This window comes from Lynx canadensis, chromosome X (genome assembly GCF_007474595.2).
Source record: "Lynx canadensis isolate LIC74 chromosome X, mLynCan4.pri.v2, whole genome shotgun sequence".
Classification (NCBI taxonomy): domain Eukaryota; kingdom Metazoa; phylum Chordata; class Mammalia; order Carnivora; family Felidae; genus Lynx; species Lynx canadensis.
Window position 1 is genome coordinate 70,006,191 of NC_044321.2, and position 21,666 is coordinate 70,027,856.

The window sequence follows — 21,666 nt, forward strand, 5'->3', positions numbered from 1 at the left end:
GTAAATGATCACTAACTGTTCATATACAGTAACCTTATGTTGTACGTATCTACTACTCTGCATTATTTAGAATTAAAAAATAGTTATTAATCAGTTTAACTGTTGTAATGAATAATTATTCTGAAAATCTGTCTGTATAAATTTTTTTCGACTATAATACAACTACAGTTAGCTTCTTGATCATAATTAAAACCCATGGAGGTTTAACAGAGCTGAGAAGTGGAAGATTTGAAGAAGTCTTGAAAAACTAACACTGAATGTTGGAGCATCGAATCCACTGAACATCAATTATTTTGCTAACATTGTTAACTGAAACTGATAACCTGTGAGAGATTCTTTTGTTCAGAACCAAACTCAAATAGTTTTTCTCAGGGTTACATTGTAGCCAGGATAGTAACATTATGCCTGCACACTGAATATTTTGTTTTATAGTACTATTTACTCCCATTCCAGATAGTAAAAATTCTACCTTTTATAAAGTTTAACATTAAATTTATATGACAAAAATAATATAAACCTATTACTATTATCTGTTAGAAAGAAATCAGGATTTTGCTAGTTGAAATAAAAGACAAATATTTTCTTATAGAATAAATCCATTGTTGTTGCTATCTTAATATTCTAGGTAATTTTCAGCAGCAAGATATTTCCGAAGAGACTTTAAGATTAGCTCATGGTCAATATTTGACACATATAAAAGTACAGCTTATACTAAACTATCTGCACACCATGAAAAATAGTAGATAACTAGAAATACAATGTTTATTTCACATAGTCTTATTTTTCATCTTTGAACATTAGTGAGATTCTCAAGCTAGTTTTGAATTTGTTTTTTTTTTTCTAGCAACACACATACTAAAATTGGAATGATACAGAGAAAGATTTATAGGACCCTCTACAAGGCATGCACATTTTTAAAAGTCTTCATATTTATCTTAAATATCTTAAAAAATCGTCTTTAAAGTCCAAATCAAAATCCACCTCTTTTGATCTTCTCAGGTTGAAATTTATCTCTATCTTTTGTGCTCCAAATGCATTGTTTACATCAGTATTTTAGTCATTAGTATATGTGTATATCTTTCTTACATCCATGTATGAAGTATCTTTATATTTCTCACAACATTTAACAAAATTCCTTGTAATAGTAGGCACTCAAAACATCTTTATGGATTTGAATTTCCAGAAGTCACTTGTTATTACTGCACTATACACTTACACAAATACACAGGCATATAACTTATATAAAATAAATGTGAGAAGACCATATAAATTTTCCAGTTGCTATAAACTTTAGGAGTTTTCTGGATGTCCAACCAATAAAGAAATTGGTGACAAATTTTAGAAAGAGAGGAGAAAGGATTTTGTATGAAGGGAGAAATGTCCCTGGTTTAGGTGTCACTTTTTACAGCCAGTGGAATTCTGAAACAAATATATTAAACATTAAAGTATACACTCATGCAAAATATTGTGGCAGTTGTTGATCTATGCTGGAAATAGCTTATCCTGTTAGGTTATTTAGATTGCTTCCTTGTTTCCTATATGTGGTGTCTTATAAGCATACCATTTTCCCTTTGGGACAACTGGAGTGAACTCTCTTCTCAGTATGTATAAAAAGTTAAAGGTATTTTGTAACAGCTTTTGATCATGGAGAAAATGTATCTTTGCATCTGTTTGGTGGTAGACATGATACTGTTAAAGGCTTACCATTTTCTTCCTAAAAATAGTCTAAGAAAACTGAAATCTGGAAAAATTAGGGGCATTTTATTTTTGCTACATCTTAAAGCTTTCTTTTTTTTAATTTTCAAAAAAATGTTTATTTTTAAGAGACAGAGAGAGACATAGCGCGAGTGGGGTGGGGCAGAGAGAGAGGGAGACATAGAATCCGAATTAGGCTCCAGGCTCCAAGCTGTCAGCACAGAGCGCGATGCAACCTTGAACCCACCAACTGTGAGATCATGACCTGAGCCAAAGTCGGATGCTCAGCCAACTGAGCCACCCAGGTCCCCCTAAATTACCTTTTTAAAAAAGGTTTCTGAAAAAAAAAGTTTCTGATATGGTAGTTAAGACTCTACATCAAAACATTAATTTGAAAAAAAAATTTAGAACCCCAAACCAACCAACTAATCAGCCAGTCAAAAAACATTGTCTAAATTCTCTGCATAGGTGTGTGTGAAATTATGCTCTTTGGATGAATTCGAGCCCCGCGTCGAGCTCTGTGCTGACAGCTCAGGGCCTGGAGCCTGCTTCAGATTCTGTGTCTCCCTCTCTCTCTGCGCCTCCCCCGCTCACACTCTATCTGTCTCTCTCTCTCTCACGCAAATAAACATTAAAAAAAATTATACACAGAATTAAGATTCTTCAAGTACCATAAAGTGCTTCCTATGCCTTAAAGCTTTCTGAATGAGCACCTGAACTTTGGTATTTTCACCTCTCCCTGCCTTAATATGTGTATGTGTGCGTGTGTGTGTGTGTGTATGTATGTATGTATGTATATACACACACACGTATGTATATATATATTTTACTTTTTTCTTTACCTTATTCATATATGCCATGCTAAATTAATGGTTACCTTCTATAAACTTGAAGAGAATATTTTTAACTTAACTATTTTGTCTGACTATACTAAAGCTCATCAATGATTCTGTATCTTTACTGTAATTTTAAAACTTTCCATGAATGCGAGAAGACCTGTTGAATTGCTACCAGTATGCATTTGCACTAAGATTAAAATGAACATCTCTTTCACACAAATTTAGCTCAATAGAATCCACTAAATTATAGTCACAATTTTCTAAGTGTGCTTGGAACTCTGGATGTGCAAACAAAAGGCCATATGGAAATGGCTTTCTCTAAGGTACCAGTTGGTATGGTTTTGTGGGATGCATGTGCCTGTTGGCACTGCTGGCAGTTCAGCACCCTGGGAAAAACATTGCTTTCACACATGAGTAATTGATGAATTGTATGTAATATGCAAATGTGAATACATAAATCTCCTGAATGACAGCTTAATTTATGTGAGCTTTTAAGAATGTGGGATTAGATTTTAATTAAATATCCTCAAAGGCACCATGACTTTTTCAGTTTTTTGGCTGCTATCTTTAGAAAGAAGTCGGGGAAGGTTTAAATCATAACTTTATGTAAATTATTCACATCTTTCTAATAAGTGGTCATTTTTAATAGAAAAATCAAGGTATTTAAAGAAGAAAGGCATTTATCTTTAATTATAAAAGCACTTCTGTTGTATTACAATGTCTGCAGCTTGTCATATATGATAGAAAAAAAATATGTGGTTTGAAAATTAGTGTCGTATACTTCAAATATAATTCTTAAACATATTTCAGATACTACCATATATTTTAGTATCCCAAGTTGAACAATGGTAACTATAGATGACATTTCTTAGTACATGTTGTTGGGACATTAATATTGTATATGACATTCTACATATTATTACCTTCAAACTGGCTAAAATAAAGAATTGATGGAGATAGAGCTGTCAGTCCCCCTTTGCTCTTAAATATGTAGTGTGTATAGATGCAGCTGTGTATGTGTGTAGTTTTAAGTTCTGATAATAGTATTTTGAACCTTACGTAATATGCAGATTAGAATAAAAAGAAGCTAATAAAAATCTTTGAAATTTATGAGCATTTTATCCACCTAATCTTTCTATGTGATCAGCTATAAATTAACATTAACATGTATTAATTATTGATCTATCTAGAGTATGCTGTAAGTATCGTTGTTTTAAAATATTCACACTTTATAGTAAATCACATTGTCCATAAGCAATAAATACATAAAAATCTTGACCAGTTATGGGCTTTGCCTAGTATTACTTTTTTTCCTATATATTTGCTTTCTTATAATTTACATTAAAAAGCTTATTTTTTGACTACATGAAAAATGACTACCTATAACTCTTCACTTGAATATGTATTTCTTCTTTTTTAAAAATTTTTAACATTTATTTATTATTGAGAGACAGAGAGACACAGAGCATGAGCAGGGGAAGGGTAGAGAGAGGGAGAGGCATAGAATCTGAAGTAGGCTCCAGGCTCTGAGCTGTCAGCACAGATCCCAATGTGGGGCTCGAACTCACAAACGGTGAGATCATGACCTGAGCTGAAGTCAGTCCCTTAACCAACTGAGCCACCCAGGTGTCCCAAATATGTATTTCTTCTAAGGTATCTTCTATGTATCTTCTAATGTATCATTGTAGTGCTTAATTGCATAAACTCTGGAATCATACTTTATAGATTCTAAATCCCAGCTCTGTCACTACCTGTTTTGTGACCTTGGGAAGATTATTTAATTGTGTCTAAGCTTCAGGATTTTTGCCAGAATGAGGGTACTGAATATAAAGCACTTAGAAGTGTGCCTGGAACTTGGTAAGCCCTATGCAACTTACTGTTATTATTTATTTCCACTGTTCCTATTATAACCTCATTTTTACCAGGAAGGCCTATCTCTTCTCTGATCCTAATGGAAGAGTTTGCCCTGGAGAAGTGTGGGACTAAATTTTCTAGTTTCTTCTCTGTAGAGAAAAGAATGTATGGATACCTAATTTTAATGGGTATTTTTTAAACTTCAAATATAATTAACATAGTGTTATGTTTGTTTCAGGCATACAATGTAATGATTCAACAATTCTATATTCTTCTCAGTGCTCATCAAGATAAATACATTATTAATCTTCTTTATTTACTCTACCCAGACCCTCCCACCTCCCCTCTGGCAACCACCAGTTTGTTCTCTATATTTAAAAATCTGGTTTATTTGTTTGTCTCCCTTTTTTCTTTATTTGTACATTTGTTTTTATTCTTAATTGCCACATGTGAGTGAAATCATGTTATTTGTCTCTAACCAACTTATTTTACTTAGCATTATGTCCTATAGAACCATCCATTGTGGTTGGTTGTGGCAAATGACAAGATTTCATTCTTTAATATGGCTGAGTGACATTCCATTAACATAACTTCTTTGTTCATCTATTGATGGACACTTGGGTTGCTTCGATATCTTTCTTTGGTAAGTTATTATTTAAATGCCTGTTCGTTAACTTACAGTGTAATATTAGTTTCAGGTGTACAATATAGTGATAAAACCCTTCTATACAACACCTGGTGCTCATCACAAGTATATTACTAAATCCCCATCACCTATTTAGGCCATGCCCTCACCCATCTCTCATCTAGTAAACCTAAGATTTTTCTGTATAATTAGGAATCTGTTTTTTTTCTCTTTCTCTTATTTTTCTTCCATTTGCTTTTTTGTTTTGTTTTGTAAACTCCACATATGAGTGAAATCATATAGTATTTGTTTCTCTGACTGAATTTTTTGCTTACTATTATCCTCTCTAGCCCCATCCATGTTACTGTAAATGGCAAGATTTCATTTTTAATGGGAAGTAATATTCCCATTAAATAGTCTTTATCATTCATCAATCAATGTACACATGAGCTGTTTCCATAATTTGGCTAACGTAGATAATGCTGCGATAAATATTGGGGTGCATATATCCCTTTGTGTATTTGTGTATTTTTTGGGTAAATACCTGGGAGTGCAATTGGTGAATCACAGGGAAGTCCTATTTTTTTAACTTTTTGAGGAGCTTCCATACAGTTTTCCAGATTGGCTGCACCAGTTTGCATTCCCACCAACAGTGCAAGAGGGTTCCTTTTTCTCCACATCCTCACTAGCACTTGTTTCTTTTTGGTTGCTGTTGTTTCCAGTTTTTATTTAAATTCTAGTTAGTTAACAAACAGTGCAACATTGATTTCAGGAGAACTTAGTTATTCATTACTTATAACATCTAATCCTTATTCCAACAAGTGCCCTCCTTAATACTCATTACCCATTTAGCCCCTGCCCCTGCCCACCTCCCCTCCAGCAACCCTCAGTTTGTACTCTATAGTTAAGAATACTTATGGTTTGCCTCCTTTTCTTTGACTTTTTTACCTTCATTTGTTTTGTTTCTTAAATTCCACATATGAGTGAAAACATATGGTATTTCTTTTTCTCTGGCTGGCTTGTTTCCCTTAACAAAATACACTCTAGCTCCATCCACATCATTGCAAATGGCAAGAATTCATTCTTTTTGATAGTGAATAATATCTCATTATATATATATGTATATATAATTAATAAATAATTTATTATATATAATTATTATATGCCACAGCTTCTTTTTTCCATTCATCAGTCAATGGACATTTGGGATCTTTCCATACTTTGACTATAGCAGATAATGCTGCTATAAACATCAGAGTGCATGTGCCCCTTTGAATCAGTATTTTTGTATCCTTTGGGTAAATACCTAGTAGTGCAATTGTTAGGTCCTAAGGTAGTTCGATTTTTAACTTTTTGAGGAACCTCCATACTGGTTTCCAAAGTGGCTGCACCAGTTTGCATTTCCACTCCATTAAGAGTGTAAGAATGTTCCCCTTTCTCTGCATCATATACAAATCTGTTGTTCATATATTAGTAATTTTAGCCATTCTGAAAAGTATAAAGTGATATCTCATTGTAGTTTTTATTTGTATTTTCCTGATGATGAGTGATGTTGAGCATCTTGTCATGTGTCTGTTGGCCATCTGGGTGTTTACTGGGAAAAAGTTCTGTTAATATCTTCTGCTCTTTAAAAAAATTAATGTTCATTTATTTATTTTGAGAGAGAGAGAGAGAGAGAGAGAGAGAGAACAAGCAGGGGAGGGGCAGAGAGAGAGGGAGAGAGAGAATCCCAAGTCAATTCCACACTATCAGTGCAGAGCACAATGCAGGGCTCAATTTCATGAACCATGAGATCATGGCCTGAACCAATATGAAGAGTCAGATGCTTAACCAACTGAGCCACCCAGGTGCCCCTATCTTTTGCCCATTTTTAATTGGATTATTCTTGCTTAGGGTGTTGAGTTTTAAATTTTTTTTTTATATATTTTGGATACTTACCCTTTATCAGATATGTCATTTGCAAATATCTTCTTCCATTCCATAGGTTGCCTTTCAGTTTTTTTATTGTTTTCTTCATTGTCCAGAACCTTTTTATTTTGGTGGAGCCTGAAAAGTTTATTTTTACTTTTGTTTCCCTTGCCTCAGGAGACATATCTACAAAGAAGTTGCTATGGCCAATGTCAAAGAATTTGCTGCCTGTGTTCTCCTCTAGGATTTTACTGGTTTCAGAAATCACACTTAGTCTTTAGTATATTTTGAATTTATTTTTGTGTTTGGTATAAAAAAGTGGTTCAGTTTCATTCTTTTGCATGTTGCTGTGCAGTTTTCCCAACACCATTTGTTGAAGAGACTCTTTTTTCCATTGGATATTCTTTCCCGCTTTGTTAAAGATTCACTGACCATAGAATTGAGGGTCTATTTCTGATTTTTCTATTCTGTCCTATTAATCTATGTGTTTATTTTTGCATCAGTACCATACTGTTTGAATCACCACAGCTTTGTAATATAGTTTGAAGTTGGAATTGTGAGGCCTTCAGCTTTGCTTTTCCTTTTCAATTTTGCTTTTGCTATTCAGGGTCTTTTGTGGTTCCATACAAATTTTAAAATTATTGTTCTAGGTCTGTGAAAAATACTGGTGGCATTTTGGTAAAGATTGCATTTAATGCCTAGATTGTTTTTGGGTAGTACAGACATTTTAACAATATGTGTTTTTCCAATTCATAAGTATGAAATGACTTTCTATTTCTTTGTGTCCTCTTCAATTTATTTCATCAGTGTTTTATAGTTTTCAGAATATAGGTCTTTCACGTCTTTGGTTAGGTTTATTCCTAGGTATCTTAAGGTGTTTGGCGCAATTGTAAATGGGATAGATTCCTTGATTTCTTTTTCTGCTGCTTCATTACAGGTGTATAGAAATGCAACTGATGTCTGTACAGTGATTTTGTATCCTGCAACTTTAATGAATTTGTGTATCAGTTCTAGCAATTTTTTGATAGATTTTTAAAATATAGAGTATCATTTAATTTGCAAATAGTGAACATTTGACTTCCTCCTTGCTGATTTGAATGCCATTTATTTATTTATTTATTTATGCTGTCTGATTTCAGAGGCTAGGACTTCTAGTACTTTGTTGAATAACATTAGTGAGAGTGGACATCCCTGTCTTGTTCCCGACCTTGGAGGAAAGCTCTCAGGTTTTCACTATTGAGGATTATATTAGCTGTGGTTCTTTCATATTATGCCTTTATGATATTGAGATATGTTCCTTTCTCCCCTACCTTGTTGAGGGTTTTTTATCAAGAATGGATCCTTTGCTGTGTGAAATGCTATTTCTGTATCTATTGAGAGGATCATATGGCTCTTATCATTTCTTTCATTAATGTGATGTATCACTTTGATTGATTTGCAAATATTGAACCACCGTTGCAGCCCAGGAATATATCTCACTTGACTGAGGTTTATGATTCTTTCAATGTACTGTTTGATTTGATTTACTAGTATTTTGTTGAGAATTTTTGTATCCGTGTTCATGAAGGATATTGGCTTGTTATTCTCTCTTTTAGTGGGGTTTTTGTCTGGTTTTGGCATCAAGGTATTGCTGGCCTCATAGAATTATTTGGTAAGTTTTCCTTCTATTTTTTGGAATAGTTTGAGAAGGACAGGTATTAACTTTTCTTTAAATGTTTGGTAGAATTTCCCCTGGGAAGCCATCTGGTCCTGGACTTTTGTTTCTTGGGAGATTTTTTATTACTGATGTAAATTCTTTGCTTGTTATCGTTCTCTTTAGGTTTTTGATTTCTTCTTGTTTCAGTCTTGGTAGTGTATATGTTTCTAGGAATTTTTACAATTCTTCCATATTGCCCAATTTTTTGACATATAATTTTTCATAATATTCCCTTATAATTGTTTATATTTCTGTGGTGCTGGTTGTGATGTCTCCTCTCTCATTTGTGATTTTATTAATGAATTTATAAATTTTACTCTTCTTTCAAAGAACCAGCTCCTGGTTTCATGTATCTGTTCTACTGTTTTTGTTTGTATGTTTGTTTCTGTATCATTTGTTTTCCACTCTAATCTTTATTATTTCCCTTCTGCTGGCATTAGCCTTCATTTGCTGTTCTTTTTCTAGTACTTTCAGATGTAACATTAAGTTGCCTATTGGAACTTTTTTCTTGCTTCTTGAGGTAGACCTGTATTTGTACATACTTCCCTCTTATGACTGCATTTCCTGCATCCCAAATGTTTCAGATTGTCATGTTTTCATTTTCATTTTTTCCATGTATTTTTTAAATTTCTTCTTTATTTGTTGATCCATTCATTGTTTAATAGGATGTTCTTTAACCTCTATATATGTGTAGTCTTTCCAAATTTTTTCTTGTAATTGACTTCAATTTTCATAGTGTTGTGGTCAGAAAATATGCATGGTGTGATTTCAAAATATTTGTACCTGTTGAGGCCTGATTTGTGACCTAGTATGTGATCTATTCTGAAGAATGTCCCATGTGCACTGGAAAAGAAAGTGTATTCTGCTGTTTTAAGATGAAGTGTTCTGAATATATCTGTTAAGTCCATCTGGTCCAGGATGTCATTGAAAGCTATTGTTTCTTTGTTGATTTTCTGCTTAGATGATCTGACCATTCCTGTAAGTGGGGTATTTAAGTCTTCTACTATTATGGTATTATTATCAATGAGATCCTTTATGTTTGTTATTAATTATTTTATATATTTGAGTGTTATCATGTTGATGGCATAAATATTTAAAATTGTTAGATCTTCCTGTTCCATAGACACTTTTATTATGATATAGTACCCTTCTTCATCTCTTGGTACAGTCATTGGTTTAAAATCTAGTTTGTGTTATATAAGTATTGCTGCCGCTGCTTTCTTTTGATGCCCATTTGCATAGTAAATTGTTCTCCATCCCCTCACTTTTAATCTGGAGATATCATTGCATCTAAAATAAATCTCTTGCAGGTAGCATATAGATTGGTCTTGTTTGTTGTTGTTGTTGTTGTTGTTGTTGTTGTTGTTAATCCATTCTCACCCCCTATATCTTTTGTTGGAGTATTTAGTCCACTTACATTCAGAATAATTATTAATAGACATGAAATTATTTTCATTGTATTACTTTTTTTTTGCTTGTTTGTTTTTGGCGATTTTCTCTGTTCTTTTTTAGTCTTTGTCACTTTTCCCTTTCTTTCCCACTCATAGAGTCTCCTTAAATATTTCTTGCAAGGCTGTTTTAGTGGTCACAAACTCCTTCAGTTTTTGTTTGTTGGGAATCTCTATCTCTCCTTCTATTCTGAATGATAACCTTGCTGGATAGAGTATTCTTGGCTTCATATTTCCCCCATTCACCATGTTTAATATATTATACCACTCCCTTCTTGTTTGCCAAGTTTCTGTGGAATGATTGGCTGCTAACCTTATTTGTCTTCCCTTGTAAGTTATGGATTTATTATGTCTTGCTTCTTTTAACATTTTTATCTCTTTATTTTGCATATTTAACTATGATATGTCTTGATATTGGCCTGCTTTTCCTGATTTTGATGGGAGATTTCTGTGCTTCCTGGATGGATGTCTGTTTCTTTCCCCATATTAGAGAAGTTTTTAGCTATAATTTTCTCAACTAAACCTCTTGTCTCCTTTCCTCTGTTTTCTTCTTCTGGGACTCCTATGATTAAAATGTTATTACATTTCATGAAATCACTGAGTTCCTTAAGTCTACTTTCATGATCGAATATTTTTTTGTTGTTCTTCTTTTAAACATCATTATTTTCCATAATTCTATCTTCTACATCACTTATTTGTTCGTCTTCTTCTTCCATCCTTGCATTCATTACATCCAGTCAGTTTTGAATCATGGTTATTGTATTTCTCACTATGGACGAATTGGTTTTTTGTTGTTTTATCTCTGTAGTAAGGGACTCTCTGATTTTCTCTATGCTTTTCTTAAGCCCAGATGGTTTCTTTGTGATTATTGCTTTAATTTCTGGATAAGGCATATTATTTATGTCTGTTTTGATCAGGTACCTGGCTTTGATCTTTTCTTGTTCTTTCTTTTGGGATGAATTCCTCCATCTTGGCGGTTTTTTTCTAGGTCTCTGTCTTATTCTCTATCTTATGAAAGCCTGTTATGTTTCCTGCTCCTGAGAGTAATGATTTTATGAAGAAGAGGTCATATACTTTCAAGGGCCTGCTGCTTCAGGAAGTGTCTCTAGTGTATGTTGTGTGCATTCTATGGCTGGGTTTTGGCTGCTCTTTCCCTCAGATCAGTCCTATGCAGTTATTTTTGCCTACAGTGTGGAGTGTTTGGACCTTGGCCAGAGTGTGGCAAGTTTTAACCAGGTGTGCTCTGCTGTGCTTTTAAAAGAGACCTGATGGCATTTCCACTAGAGCTGAAGTTTTGCAGCACTCTACATCAGTATATGTGGTGTGTGCTGGGGGGAGGGGCCCCAATACCTGTTTTTCAGGCACATTTGCCCACAAAAAGCAGCACCTGCAGAGTGCAGGGAGGCTGGGCTTGGTGTAAACAGTTCAGGTGACCACTATTGGTGCTATCTTACTTACTGAAGTTAGAAAATGCTGAGTGGTGAGGGGAGAGAAAGGGCACCAACACCTTCCTTTTTACCTGGAGAGGGGAATTTGTGCCCACTGATGTCTTGGAAGCCCTCCCATAAGAATAATCTCCCCTCACGTGTCCAGGCGTTCCTCAGATAGCTGCCTTCACCCTGTGTGGATCCAGGCCTTCTGTTAATCCAGTACTACAGTACTGTGCATCTGTGTTCTATCCCAGGCAAGCTGAGTTTTTAAACTCCAAACTTCAGGGATCTGGCATGCCAGGGACCCATGCTGGTTCTCTGAGGGGAGGTCTCACCATGTTGGGAGTGCTACAGATTTGTCCCAGAAGGGCAGTTGCACCACAGCACAGGGGTATGGAATTTGGTGTAAAGTGTAGCAAAAAGCTGGTGTCCAGGTTAGCAGCCCTTAACAGGTGTCTCTGTGCCTATGCTGATGGGCAGGGGAGGGTGGTAAAAACTCCCACCAGGGCTTTTGTTCCCAGAGATGAAATGTCACCCTTACCAGATGTGCTCCAAGACTGGGGGAAATCTCACTCACTGTTTTCCAAGAAATCATCAGATCACACCATCTTCTCCCCAGGCTATCTGCCCATCTACTCCACAGGAGCACTCATCACCCTCAGGGATCCACATCAGCCACACAGTAGACTTCTAAAACTCCAGTCTTTGAGCTCTGCTTATTGTAAAAACTCACAATAATCAGCACCTCTCTCAGTCAATGCTTTTGTGGAATTGTTTTCCTTATGTGATCTCCTGTGCACTCATTTCTTTGTCTCTTTCTCATCCTTCTCTTAATGATCATGGTTCCTTCCCCTCCACAGCACCTGCAATCCATTCCTTCCCTAAATCATGTCTCCATACCTCCTACCTTCCATGATGTGGCCTCTTTCCTCCCTCTAGTAGTGCAGTTTATTCTTTTAGTCCTGAGATTGATTTATTGGGTATTGAGAATGATTGGCTATTTATCTAGCTATGTTCGAGGGTTGAGATTTCTTCGAGGACTGGTTTAGGCCATGAATTCCTTTAGTTTTTGTTCATCTGGGAAATTCTTTATCTCTCCCTCTGCTCTGAATTATAGCCTTGCTTGATAGAATAGTCTTGGCTGCATATTTTTTCCCATTCAGCGCTTTGAATATATCATGTCACTTTCTTCTGGCTTGCCTAGTGTCTGTGGAGAAATCTCTAGCTAGCCTTATGGGTTTTCCCCTGTAAGTTAAGGACTATTTTGTATTGCTGCTTTTAGGATTTTTTTTCTTTATTGCTATATTTTGCAAATTTAATTACAATATATTTTGGTGTTGGACTGCTTTTGTTGATTTTGGTGGGAGTTCTCTGTGCCTCCTGCATCTGAATGTCTGTTTCCATCTCCAAATTAGGGAAGTTTTCTGTTAGTATTTCTTGAAATAAAGTTTCTGCCCCTTTTCTCTCTCTTTTTCTTCTGGGAATCTTATAATAGAGATGTTATTAGGTTTTGAATGAGTCGCTGAGTTCCCTAAGTCTATTCTCATGTTCTATAGTTCTATGTTATGTCTTTTTTGATCAGCTTCATTATTTTCCATTATTTTAATGGGTCACCAATTAATCTGCTTCTTCCAGTCTGCTGTCCATTTCATCAATATAATTTATAATCCTGTTTATTGCATTCTTCATCTCTGATGTGTTCTTTTTTAACTCTTTTATCTCTGTGGTAAGGGTGTCACTGATGTCTTCTATTCTTTTCTCAATCCCAGGGAGTATCCTTATGATCGTTGCTTCAAATTCTCCATCAGGAATGTTAGTTATATCTGTTTTACTTAGATCTCTGGCTATGACCTTATCTTATTCTTTCATTTTGGATAAAATTATTCCATCTTTGCATTTTGTGTTAAGTCTGTGCCTTGTTCTCTGTGTTAGAAAATCCAGTTGTGTCTCCTGCTCCTGAAATTAATGGGCCTATGAAGAAGAGGTCATGTAGTGCCCAGGACCTGGCACTTCATGGAGTGCCTCCATTGTGTGTTGCATGCCCTCTGCTGCTGTGTTTTGGCTACTCTATTCTTCAGGCTAGTTTTCTGCAAAAGCTCCTCTTGCCTGCTGCAGGCACTGTTTGATCCCTTGCCTGAATGTGGTGAGTTTTAACTAGATATGCTATGATCTGCTTGTGAAATGAGACCTGTGACCACCTCCACCAGTGCTGACGCCCAGCAGAACTCTCTGGGAGAGGTGGTGTGGGCAGGGTTTTTGCTGATCTTCTGGGTCAGGGGCCCTCCAGGCTGGAACTGCAACAATCTTGACTAAGAAGTACAGTCCCATCAGAGTGCAGGGCATGGGGCTTGGGCTTGGTTTAAAGAAGTTATACAGTCAGTGTTGGTGGTGTGCTGATTCCAGGAGGTGTTTCTTTTATGCTTACCGGGGGTGGGAGAAAAATGGCTCCAGCCAGCTCATTTCTTTAAGGAGAGGAGTCTCAATGAATGCTGCCTCTCAGGGACATGCTCAAGAAGAGTGAATTATCTCCCCTCTGTGTGCCACAGGTGTTTTTCAGATTGCTGTTTCCATGATGTCTTCCCCTGAGTTGTTTCCTTGTCTTAGTAATAGGGTAGTGCCCTCCAGGGTCTATCCCAGCCAACCCCATTGACCTTTAAAACTCCAGGCTTTAGGCCTTGCTGGTTATAAGAACTCATGAAATTCTGTCCTCATTTCCCAAGCCAACAGCTTTGGGAGAATCTTATCATTGTGTGATCTCCTGTGTGCTCCTCTCTCTCTTTCCCTTGCCCTTTCCTGTTACCACAGCTCCTTTTCTCCCCTAAACCATGTCTCTGCAATTTCTATTTGCTTTGTTGTGGCCTCTTCTCTCCCTTTTTGTTTTGGAGTTTGTTCTCTCACTCTTCAGTTAAATTTCTGGGATATTCAGGATGATTCGACAGTCATCTAGTTGTTTTTGTGGGATGAGACAAACCCTGCCACGATATTTCTGTCTCCTACTATTTCAGTAGTCCAAGTCAGAAAAATGAAGTAAAGGAGAAATCTTGAAAGGGATTATAATGATTATTACAGAAAAAGTTATGCATTGGAAATCAGTAAGCATGGGTTACAATCCTGGTTTCTCTTCTACTAGCTGTGATCATAGATAGAGAAGACATTTCACCTCTTTGGGCTTTTGTTTCCCTATGTGTACAAGAATGAATTTGCATGAACGACACTCTAAGATTCCTTACAGCTTTAACTTTCTAAGATTCTTTAAAGTCTTTGACTCTTGTGGTAGCATAAAGTAGTGAATCGACGTCTGGACCTAGAATCACATTGCTGGTGTCTAATTTTAGTTCCCCAACGTAATAGCTGTATGACTTGGGAAAGTCACTTATATCTCTTGAGCCACAACTTTCTGAACTGTAAAATAAGCATGACAATAATATCACATACTTAACATTGTAAAGAGTATTTTATACATACTTTACTGTGTTAAGAGTATTAAATAAGTCCAAATAAAGAATTTAGAAGAATTATTAATACATACTAAATATTCAATAACATTATATAATTTATTATCCAAAGCTGCAGAGGATGTACATTAATGAAGTACATTCAACTTATATCACATCTTGCTGATGCAAGCACATCTCCATATGGCAGTCAGTTAGTGGGTATAGCCAGTAATGCAGTATTAGAAGGTGGCAGAAAGCCAGTGAAGTATCCTCTTGACTAAGAAGGCACTTAGTGTCCTCTTGACTAAGAAGGCATTTTAAAACCAAAAAGAAAAATGAATAATGCTACTCCATAATGTTTATTCAGAATTTTATTCAGGGTAACTTACTGGGGAGGGAGGTTGGTAGGGATTGGGCTGACAAAAAACCCGGGTACCACACAACTATTCTCCACCAAGTCCAGAACCCAATCCATAGCATACAGTGAGGACATTGTAGTGAGGTCAGAGTGTAGTTCCCTAAAGCGGTGCCACCTGTGCATCAGTCATCTCCACTAATTAATTAAACGGAAACTTCTGTGTATCACTTTAGGGAAGATCAGAACAAGCCTTCCCACATCCTGGTGGGCATAAATTAACCTCCATGGGTTCTGGAACATATAGCCCTGAGGGAGGTCATTGCACAGGCAGGAACAAGTTGCAGGGCCAAAGGTGGAGTCAGCGTTGTCAGCACTACATTTTTATCTATCTACTCTCATATTATATCTTCTTACTTTGAATCTGCATAGAACTGAATGACCTGCATTTAGGTTTAATGTTATATTTCTTGTATTGTTAGATATATTTTCATGAACTCATGTCTTTCATTTCCAAAGCGTGTGAGGACAGAATTAATGTCTTATATTTCCTGTTGCCCCTTATTCAGATTATGTGACATTGGATCTGGTCTCTAGTAGATACTCGTGAAAAGTTGATTGATGGTACAGATTTGAATCCTTTTCAGAGTAGCATCATAAAAAAAATCTCCAATGTTCTCATTTTTAAGTTTAATAAGAATTTAACTGAACATTTATGGAAGAACGAATCCTGAATCAGCATGAGAAAGTAACATTGGACAATATGGATGGTAAGGATTACAAATGACGTTGCCTCATAAATTACATTTTAGGCTAAACTGCTTTCACTTTTTTTATGACTTATTTTTTTCCCAAATAAATATACTTATATAGCCTCTTCCCAAATGCCAGATGCTCATTGTTGTGCAATAATGTTGGAAAAATATTTTCTTGTTGTTAGAAGAAAACTCTTCTGTTAATGGAATTTGAAAGTCTCTCTAAATGTATTCTTTATAATTATGTAGAATGTATGCTTACTATGGTTTGCATGAGTCCTTAAAAAAAAATAGACCAGAAAGTTACTCGAAAATAACGCTTTTGGTCAACAAAGATATTTACACTGTCAGTAATGTTTATTTAAGAAAAAAGTTATGTAATCAAAGCCAGGAATTCAAAGTACACCTTAGAAGGAATCTTAAGCTCTTTTTGCCTGCCACCATTTGGACATAGTTACAGAGTGCATCCATGTGTTCTTATTCATTTTATTCATTTTGCAATTTATTTCTCCTCCATTATTTTTAATTTCAGAACACCCACATTATGTACATTGTAAAATGAAGACAAGTTGTTTTTCTCCTTGTTTCCTAAGTAGAAAAAAAAAACACGTACAAACATCTCCTTCCTGCCTTGTGGGGTCAACATCCAACTCAATGTAAGCAAAATATTGTATGTCTCATTCTAAAAACAAACCAAGGCCCGGTTAATTTTGCAGAATGTCATAGCAAAAGGAAAAAGGGTAAACTTCCATTACTGATCCCTGTGCTGTAGGCATTTGTGAATCCTAGAGCTATGTGCCATAATTGGTCACATAATGTGGAAGCAATACAGGAGACAGCTTTCAAAAATAGGAATAGTCAGGGGCGCCTGGGTGGCTCAGTCAGTTGAGCGTCCGACTTCAGCTCAGGTCATGATCTCACGGCTGGTGAGTTCGAGCCCTGCGTCAGGCTCTGTGCTGACAGCTCAGAGCCTGGAGCCTGCTTCAGATTCTGTGTCTCCCTCTCTCTCTGCCCCTAACCCACTTGCATTCTGTCTCCGGCTCTCTCAAAAATAAATAAACATTAAAAAAATTTAAAAATAAAAAAATAGGAATAGTCAGACTATCTGACTATATTGGAATAATAATACCAAGAAATATAATTATGGTAACTAGCACTAGACTTAGGTCAAGTTTGATCATTTCTAGTAGAATCAGACCAAACATAGAGATTTCAGTTCCTTTGAGTTATCTGGGTTTGAGGTGACTGTTTGCTGGTTAGATCCTATAATTTCCTGTGGCTTAACACTCACCTTCCTTTTATTTAGTAGGTCTGGAGTAAGGCCTATGCAGTTGTAATTTTTAAAAGACTTATGGGTAATTCTGATGTAGGATTGAGAATAACTGGATTACTCTTTTTTATATAAATTGTATCACATTTTCATTTTCTTCAGGATGAACTACTTCCCCAGTGAGACAGTAAATTTAATGAGTAATGTTATGCTGTAAACACTAGAATCTTAACATTGCTGGACTTTATTTATTTATTTTTCTTCAAATTTTTATTTAAATTCCAATTAATAAAAAATACACTGTAATAGTAGTGTCAGGTGTGAAGTTCAGTGATTCACCACTTACATACAACACCCAGGGCTCATTACAAGTACCCTCCTTAATACCCATCTCCCATTTAACCCATCCCCCCATCCACCTCCCCTTCAGTAACACTCAGTTTGTTCTCTATAGTTAAGAGTCTGTTGGGGTGCCTGAGTGGCTCAGTTGGTTGAGCGTCTGACTTCAGCTCAGGTCATGATCTCATGGTTTGTGGGTTCGAGCCCCACATCGGGCTCTGTGCTGACAGCTCAGAGCCTGGAGTCTGCTTTGGATTCTGTGTCTCCCTCTCTCTATGCCCCTTCCCACTTGTGCGCTGTCTATGTCTCTCTCTCTCTCAAAAATAAATAAACATTAAAAAAAATTAAAAAAAAGAGTCTTTATGGTTTGCCTTTCTCTCTTTTTTCCCTCTATGTTCATCTATTTTTTTTTAAATTCTACATATGAATAAACATAGGTATTAGTCTTTCTCTGACTGAGTTATTTTACTTAGCATAATACTCTAGTTCCATAAATGTAATTGCAAATGGCAACCTTTCAATGTTTTTGATGGCTGTGTAATACTGCATTGTGTATATATATACCACATCTTCTTTATCCATTTATCAGTCCATGGAAATCTGGGCTCTTTCCATATTTTAGCTATTGTTGGTAAGGCTGCTATAAACATAAGGGTGCATGTATCCCTTTGAATCATTATTTTTTACCCTTTAAGTAAATACCTAGTAGTGCAATTGCTGGGTCATAGGGTAGCTCTATTTTTAACTTTTTGGAGAACCCCCATAATGTTTTCCAGAGTGGCTGCACCAGTTTGTATTCCTACCAACAGTGTAACAGAGTTCCCCCTTCTCCACATCATCGTCAAATCTGTTGTTTCCTGTGGTGTTCTTTTTGGCCATTCTTACTGCTATGAGGTAACATCTCATTGTAATTTTGATTTGTATTACTCTGATGATGAGTGATGTTGAGCATCTTTTCATGTGTCAGTTGGCCATCTGGATGTCTTCTCTGAAAAAATGTCTGTTCATGTCTTCTATCCATTTCTTAACTTCATTATTTGGTTTTTAGGTGTTGAGTTTGATAAGGTCTTTATAGATTTTGGATACTAACTCTTTATCAGATATGTCATTTGGAAATATCTTCTCTCATTCCATAGGTTATCTTTTAGTTTTGTTGATTTTTTCCTTAACTGTGTGGAAGATTTTTATCTTAATGAAGTACCAATAGTATATTTTGGCTTTTGTTTCCCTTGCTCCAGGAGATGTATCTAGTAAGACGTTGCTGAAGCCAATGTCAAAGAGGCTACTGCCTGTGTTCTCCTCTAGGACTTTGATGGTGTCTTATCACAAATTTGGTCTTTAATACATTTTAAATTTATTTTTGTATATGTTGTAAGAGAGCTGTTCAGTTTCATTCTTCTGCATGTCGCTGTGAAGTTTCCCCAACACCATTTTCTGAAGAGACTCTTTTTTTTCCATTGGACACTCTTCCCTGTTTTGTTGAAGATTCATTAACCATATACTTGTGGGTCCATTTCTGGATTTTCTACTCTGTTCCATAGTTCTATGCATGTGTTTCTGTGCCAGTACCACATGGTCTTGATCACTACAGCTTTGTAACATAAATAGAAGAAGTCCCATGTTGTGATGCTTACAGCTTTGCTTTTCTTTTTCAAGATTGCTTTGGCTTTTCAGGGTCTTGTGGTTCCATACAAAGTTTAGGATGTTTTATTCTAGCTTTGTGAATAATTCTGCTGGTATTTTGATAAGGATTGCATTAAATGCATAGATTGTTGTAGGTAGTATAGACATTTTAATAGCATTTGTTCTTCCAATCCATTGAACATGGAATGTTTTTACATTTCTTTGTGTCATCTTAAGTTTCTTTCATCAGTGTTCTGTAGTTTTCAGAATACAGATCTTTTACTCCTTGATTAGGTTTTATTCCTAAGTATCTTATGGTTTTTGGTGCAATTGAAAATGATATGGATTCCTTGATTTTTCTTTCTCCTGCTTCGTTGTTGATGTATAGAAAAGCAACAGATGTCTGTATGTTGATTTTGTATCCCGAGACTTTGGTGAATTCATTTATCAGTCCTGGTAACCTTTTTTTTTTTTTTTTTTTTTTTTTTTTTTTTTTTTGGTAGAGTCTATGATTTCTTTTTTTTTCTTTTTTTTTTAAATATATGAAATTTATTGTCCAATTGGTTTCCATACAACACCCAGTGCTCATCCCAAAAGGTGCCCTCCTCAATACCCATTACCCACCCTCCCCTCCCTCCCACCCCCCATCAGCCCTCAGTTTGTTCTCAGTTTTTAAGAGTCTCTTATGCTTTGGCTCTCTCTCAGTCTAACCTCTTTTTTTTTCCTTCCCCTCCCCCATGGGTTCCTGTTAATTTTCTCAGGATCCACATAAGAGTCAACACATGTGGTATCTGTCTTTCTCTGTATGGCTTATTTCACTTAGCATAACAACAGCTTGGATTGAAGAGGCAGAGGAGAGTCTATGTTTTCTACAGAGTATCATGTCATCTGCAAATGGTGAAATTTTGTCTTCTTCCTTGCCAATTTGGATGCCTTTTATTTGTTTTTAGTTTCTGATTGCTGAGGTTAGGTCTTCCAGTGCTATGTTAAATAACAGTGATGAGAGTGGATATTCCTGTGTTGTTCCTGAGTGTAGAGGGAAAACTCTCAGTTTATCTCCACTGAGGGTTATATTAGCTGTGGATGTTTCATATATGGCCTTTATGATGTTGAAGTATGTTCCTTTATCCCTACTTTGTTGAAGACTTTTATCAAGAATGGGTGCTGTACTTTGTCAATGCTTTTTCTGCCTTTATTGAAAGGATCTATGGTTTTTATCCTTTTTTTTATTAATGTGGTGAATCATCACATTGATTGATATGCAAATATTGAACCACCTTTGTAGACTGGGAATAAAACCCACTTGATCATGGTGAATGATTCTTTTAATATACTGTTGGATTCAATTTACTAGTATTTTATTGAGAATTTTTGGCATCTACATTCATCAAGGATATTGGCATGTAGTTCTTTTTTATTGGGGTCTTTGGTTTTGAGAGAAAGAATGCATCAGTGGGGACTGGGCAGAGAGAGAGGCAGAGAGAGAGATTCTCAAGCCGGCTCTTTGCTGTAAGCACGGAGCCCTATGTGGGGCTCGGTCCCATGAACTGTGAGATGATGACCTTAGCCAAAATCAAAAGTTGATTGTTTAAATGACTGAACCACACGGGAGCCCCATTAAATGTTTTATATATTTGGGTACTTCCATATTGGAGGCATAAATATTTACAATTGTTAGAGCTTCTTGTTAGATGCACCCTTTATTTTCATATAATGCTCTTCTTCACCTTTTGTTACAGTCTTTTGTTTAACATGTAGTTTGTCTTGATATAACTATAGCTACTGTGGCTTTCATTTCATATCCATATGCATAATGTATGTTTCTCCATCCCCTCAGTTTCTATCTGCAGGTGTCTTTAGGTGTAAAATGAGTCTCTTGCAGGCAGCATATAAATGGGTCTTGTTTTTTCACCCATTCTGACAACCTATGTCTTTTGATTCAATCATTTATGCCATTTACATTCAAAGTAATTATTGACATATATGAACTTAAGAGTCTCTTTATGAACTTTAAAGAGTTCATTTTACTGCTTATTTTGTCATTTTATTGCTTATTTTGTCATTGTTTCTGGAGATTTTCTCTGATCCTTTCTAGTCTTTTCCCCCACTCAAACTGTCCCCTTAGTATTTCTTGCAGAGCTGGTTTGTGGTCATGAACTCCTTTAGTTTTTGTCTGGGAAAATCTTTATCTTTCTTTTCTGAATGGCACCCTTACTGGATAGAGTATTCTTGGCTACACATTTTCCCCATTAAGCACATTTAATAGATCATGCCACTCCCTTCTTGCTGCCAAGTTTCTATGTATAGATCTGTTGCTAATTTTATTTGTCTTCTTTTGTAACTGAGGGACTTCTTTCATCTTGCTGCTTTTAGGATTTTTTCTTCATCCCTA

The 21,666-nt window shown here is 35.9% G+C and overlaps 1 protein-coding gene across 1 annotated transcript in view; it reads left to right on the top strand.

Annotated features, from left to right (window-relative positions):
- Positions 1-4,345: 4,345 nt before the first annotated feature.
- The window catches only part of DACH2 (dachshund family transcription factor 2), a 305,011-nt gene continuing 287,690 nt past the window's right edge, over positions 4,346-21,666 (top strand). The window contains exons 1-2 of the mRNA XM_032592066.1: positions 4,346-4,391; positions 11,659-11,929. Coding sequence (XP_032447957.1) covers positions 4,346-4,391; positions 11,659-11,929 — 317 coding nt within the window. The remainder of the gene's footprint in view (positions 4,392-11,658; positions 11,930-21,666) is intronic.